Here is a 5,282-nt window from a genome sequence, read left to right as displayed (position 1 = left end):
GTTAGAAATGTTGAAATCCTGTGAATAATGTCCGGAAATATAATTTTAGCATTTGTGGAAGTATCAGAAGTGTAGAGCAATTTGTCAATCTGGTGCTTAGTCTGCAAGAATTTAACAAGATATAAAATGTATGATTTATTGAGTATAGAGTCATAATCAGTAAAGCATCATTCATCAAATCGCATTATTTTGTAGTCCAAAGTCCAAAGCGGTTTACCAGTTAGGCAGAACAAACAAAGAACCTCATCTACCTTGCTCCCCAAACTTGTAGGAGCAGTTTGGTTCTGATGACAACGAGCGTGGCTTCCAGATGTTCGACTCTTCCTCCTTCGGCGGCCACGACCTGCTGTTCCGTGACGACACCCATCATCTGGTGGAGGTGGGCAGCAAGGACAGCTGGGAGGAGTGGCTGGGACAGGAGTACCTGCGCTGTCTCCGCAGTCACCATACTCCCAAGCAAGTCCAGCCCCACAGTAAGACTAGATCTATATTCTGAGCTGATGTTTTGAAAACTTACTTTACTCTGGTCAAGCCCCCGCTTGCTTGAACCAAACTTGAAAGCTATCTCTATACCACCCTATCCTCCATCAGGGACTGGATTTCTCTAACGTCAGACAAGTTTGTTTTGAAAAATGTAAGCATTTTGTTGTTAAATGGTTTTAAAATGTGAGTTTTCAATAAAAAGTGCTCGTTTAAAGTACCATAATTCTGTTACTCAGGCACCCTGCGCTGGTGCACCATCTCCAGCCAGGAGCAGCAGAAGTGCCAGGAGATGAGCCGTGCCTTCAGCAGGAGACTGAACCACAGGCTGGAGTGTGTGCAGGGCCAGTCTACTGAGGACTGCATGTACAAGATTGCTCACCACCAGGTGATGACTACAAGCAATGATATCCATCTTTTAACAAATGCCTCAGGCAGAATTTTAGTTGTATTAGCATTGCTCTGGGTACTTTTTGAGACAGTCAAAAAGTTTTATTAAATATGTTTTTTTTTTACATTTAGGCTGATGTGATCACTCTGGATGGAGGAGACGTTCTCACAGCAGGCTCTAAGTACGACCTGGTGCCTGTCATGGGGGAGGACTATGGAAACGGTAAGGCTGGCATATGTTCTTGTCTTCCTGTGATAAACTGACCATACTTAATGACCATTTCTTCAATGCTTTTGCTGTGTGCAAAGCACTGAGTGTCATTTCGTATCATATTGCTATGAAAAGAAGCCTATTCTTGTATTGTTATCATAGGGATATCCTTGGTGCTGAAATAACAATAGTGTATAATTTTCAGGTGATGCCAGCTACTGGGCTGTAGCTGTTGCCCGCATCAACAACCCAGAAATCAACATGAACAACCTGCGTGGCCGTAAGTCCTGCCACACCGGTATCAGTAAGACCTCCGGCTGGAACGTGCCGGTCGGCTGGCTGATCCAGAACAACCAGATGCAGGTGGACAGCAAGAAGTCCATCCCACAGGCTGTGGGCAAGTTCTTCAGCAAGAGCTGTGTGCCTGGTCAGTAAGAAGTGACTACTATGTGCCTTTTTTGTACTTTCCTATGAAGTCAAATATTGTAGGTGGCGTGTTTCACTTTAATTGTTTTGATGAAGTACAGTTTCTGACACACCTTCAGTCATTATGTTTTTTTTTTGGAATGTGCAGAAGTTGTCACACCCTGAGAAGCTGTTTGTGATATTGTAAAATGTGTATCTTCAGGTGCCCAGAGCCCAGAGTACAACCCTGATAGCACCAACCCTAAGAGCCTCTGTTCCCTGTGTGTTGGGGAGGGAGAAAACCGCTGTGTCCGCAACACCAACGAACCCTACTATGGATACTCTGGAGCATTCAGGTACTTGTTTTAGTGTATCAATCTTGAGAGAAACTTGTGTATCTTATCTTTTGACAGTTAACAGTATGTTTTTTTAGGATAATCTTTTAAAGAGAAGTGGCCAACACAATTCTGTTTTGTGATCAATCTTACCTGATGTTTCCATCTACCACTAGGTGCCTTGTCGAGGGTGCTGGTGATGTTGCCTTCGTGAACCATAATACCATCTTTGAGAACACCAACGGCCGCAGTGAGGAGCAATGGACCAGGAACCTCAATGAGAACGACTATGAACTGCTCTGTCCTGATGGCTCCCGCAAGCAGTGGCACCAGTACAAGTAAGTACAGTCTCATCGCAGGCAACATAAAGTAGTTAACCCTGTCAAGAAGAATGAGCATTGCAAGGCATGGTATGTCCAACCTATTTTACTGAATGCCATTGATAATATCTGAACAAATGTTGTTGCAAAAGTCCTTAACAGTTCTGACCTCAGAATCTGTTGTATTTTGGCAGAAACTTTATACTTCATTAAAAGAAATGACAGAAATGGTTGAGATTTAAACAGTCTAAACAAAAGTTTTATTTTGACTTTTACAAAGTTTCTGTGTTCTCCTCCCACCAGGGACTGTAACCTTGCCCGTGTCCCGTCCCACGCTGTCATGACGTCTCCCCGTAGCAGGAGTGAGCTGCAGCAGATTGTCAACATCCTGATGCAGGCACAGGTAGGAGTGACAGTCTGAATCTTACTACTTAACAATCCTGCCTTGAAGGGCGGCCCAAATTTATAGCCCTTGGGCCACAACAGGCCACTACAATAGGGATCTGTTCCACTGGTTGTGGATTGTGTTAAAATCCTATACTCTCTCTTAGAATATAAGTGATGAGTGCAGAGGGAAATCTGTACCATTTTACGAGTGTTTTGTGTGGCCTGGCTGGGTATTGAACCCCCAATTCTCCAAACGCAAGGCAAGCAATCCATCTCCTAGGTAATTGAACCGCATCTAATGTTACACTTGATATTTCTAGGATCACATGGCATACAATTCTTGATTATTCCCCAAATGATTTTTGCTCTCAAACAGTCTTGTACCTTCCTTGGATTGCATATATACTCCCACTATTGCATTCTCTTCCCAAATATCTTAACAGGAGCATTTTGGAAAGCACAGTGATTTCCAGATGTTTGACTCCAGCAAGTTCGGAGGTCGTGACCTGATGTTCCGTGACAACGTGCAGCGCCTGGTCCCGGTGGGCCAGCGGAACACGTGGCAGAAGTGGCTGGGCTCCAGCTATCTGACATCCATTCGTAGCATGATCCACCGTAATGAAGAGAGGACTCAGCATGTGCTCGGTATGCGATACCATACGATACTTTTTGTGATTGTGATAAATTCTACTGTCACTTCTACAACTACACTCATGTCATATTGACCATTCCTGGAGGTATAGAAAATTTCCTTCTTCCAAAATCAAGCAAAAAGGTATTTTTGAGCAGATGTCATCAAACAATTTACTTTTTGTGGCCTAACAGTCTCAATGGGATGGCTAATTAAAAAACGTCTGTACTGTCCCACATCCTACGAACTATGACATGCACGCTACCAGAAAGGGTTGCAGTCCTTATACCCGCCTCACATTATATACGATCTTCGGACGTACTTCGCGATCGCAGGAAGGTCGGCTGATTTTAAGATCTTAAGATGGTCTTGCGTATTTTTCGCCCAAAACCTGTTCCCCTCACATATAAGCGAGCCTCGTGCGATCGGCGGTGAATAAATCTATGATAATGAACCTCCCATGACCTCTTGCACGCGGACAAGGGAATACAAAACGTTCCTCAAAAAAGGCAAGAGATCAATAAATGTTGCTTATTTTGTTGTCGGAATCTTTTTAACCAATGAATGGAATGCGCGGGCATAATAGAAATGACACAAGAAAGGAAAGTGTGTCACAAAGCCAGCCTACATACTGCCACAGGGGCCACAATGTTAGAATTACCCTCACATTCCCCTGTACTATGAACTTGTAAATACATGTACTGTACATAGCATCTGTCCTCTCTGTCAAGACCAGTGGAAGACAAGCTCTTCAGTGAGCTAAAGCTGAATCGACATCACTTTCGTTTTCCTTTTATCCTACAGATAACCAGGTGCGCTGGTGCGTGACCTCGGAGGCAGAGAGGGAGAAGTGTGAGCAGCTGAGCAGGACCATGGAATCTCATGATGTTACTTTCCCCACCATCAAGTGTGTGCAGGCTGACAACGCTGAACAGTGTATGCAGAAGATCCACATGAACCAGGTGTGTTTACTAAACTCTAGCATTTTCAATCATGGTTTAAGTAAGGGAATTGGCTTGTCAGAGTTGGAAGTTTAAGGAAACCAACACACTTTGGGTTGAAATAAAGGCCAGTTTGAATAGAGTTTGAACTTGCTTGTTGTAAAACATGACAGCTTCTCTTGCTTTTACCAAATCAATAGACCATTTACATGTCTCAAGTAGCCTTATGGCATGATCATATTCATTGTAGGGTGTCATACAATTTTTATGTCATAGAAGACTGAGACAAACCCAAAGCCAAAAAGGACCAAAGACAGCATTTTCAGTAACAAGACAGCTGTATGACGCATGCATGGCTTTCTCAATAATGACTCACCCTTACATATCTCCAGGCTGATGTGATCACCCTGGATGGAGGAGACATCTACCAGGCTGGATCTAGGTTTGACATGAGGCCCATCATGGGGGAGGACTATGGAAATGGTGGGTATGAATGTATTTGTAGCAGCACTGGTGGCTTTTCATACATGCATAAATGAAATTAGTACGTACAAAACTTGGATAATCGTGTTGGACATGGTGTCAGGGAGACAACCTGTCACCGGATTTAACTGATTGAGATGCAGGTTTTGCTTGGTAATGGCAAAGCAACAAACAAACAAACAAACAAACACACACATTAACTTAACTACTATTTCTTTCCTATTTGAAATGATGTGGTGCAAGTGTATAATGATTGTAAATTTTTTATCCCAGACAGTGTCCTTGGTGCTGAAATGTGATTGTTCTTATGCCACTTTCAGGTGATGCCAGCTACTGGGCTGTTGCTGTGGTCCGTAAGGACAACCAAGAAATTGACATGAACAACCTGCGTGGCCGTAAGTCCTGCCACACCGGTATCGGCAAGACGTCCGGCTGGATCATCCCCACCGGCTGGCTGGTAGACCAGGACTTTGTTCACACTGATGGTCAGACTAGTCTGGTTCAGGCTGTGGGAGACTTCTTCAGCCAGAGCTGTGTGCCTGGTGAGTTGGTTAATCTTTTATTCTTGATAGTAAGACTAAGTCTGGTTAAAGCTGTAGGGCACTGTTTAGCCTTACACTACAGAACATTGCAAACTCATTGAAGACTGTAAATCACCTCTTGTGTCTTGTTACATGTACATATCTAACTTATTCATTG

General features: G+C 43.6%; 1 protein-coding gene across 1 annotated transcript in view; it reads left to right on the top strand.

Annotated features, from left to right (window-relative positions):
* The first annotated feature begins 275 nt into the window (after window positions 1-275).
* The window catches only part of LOC118409049 (melanotransferrin-like), an 8,454-nt gene continuing 3,447 nt past the window's right edge, over window positions 276-5,282 (top strand). Inside the window, exons 1-11 of the mRNA XM_035809918.1 lie at window positions 276-473; window positions 720-868; window positions 1,003-1,093; window positions 1,287-1,508; window positions 1,710-1,842; window positions 1,998-2,159; window positions 2,445-2,544; window positions 2,972-3,173; window positions 3,964-4,121; window positions 4,493-4,583; window positions 4,904-5,125. Of these exons, the coding sequence (XP_035665811.1) occupies window positions 311-473; window positions 720-868; window positions 1,003-1,093; window positions 1,287-1,508; window positions 1,710-1,842; window positions 1,998-2,159; window positions 2,445-2,544; window positions 2,972-3,173; window positions 3,964-4,121; window positions 4,493-4,583; window positions 4,904-5,125 (1,693 nt within the window). The 5' untranslated portion in view covers window positions 276-310. The remainder of the gene's footprint in view (window positions 474-719; window positions 869-1,002; window positions 1,094-1,286; window positions 1,509-1,709; window positions 1,843-1,997; window positions 2,160-2,444; window positions 2,545-2,971; window positions 3,174-3,963; window positions 4,122-4,492; window positions 4,584-4,903; window positions 5,126-5,282) is intronic.

This window comes from Branchiostoma floridae, unplaced genomic scaffold (assembly GCF_000003815.2).
Source record: "Branchiostoma floridae strain S238N-H82 unplaced genomic scaffold, Bfl_VNyyK Sc7u5tJ_873, whole genome shotgun sequence".
In the NCBI taxonomy this organism is placed as follows: Eukaryota; Metazoa; Chordata; class Leptocardii; order Amphioxiformes; family Branchiostomatidae; genus Branchiostoma; species Branchiostoma floridae.
The sequence above is the reverse complement of the archived record's forward strand: the minus strand, read 5'-3'. Positions and strand labels throughout refer to the sequence as shown.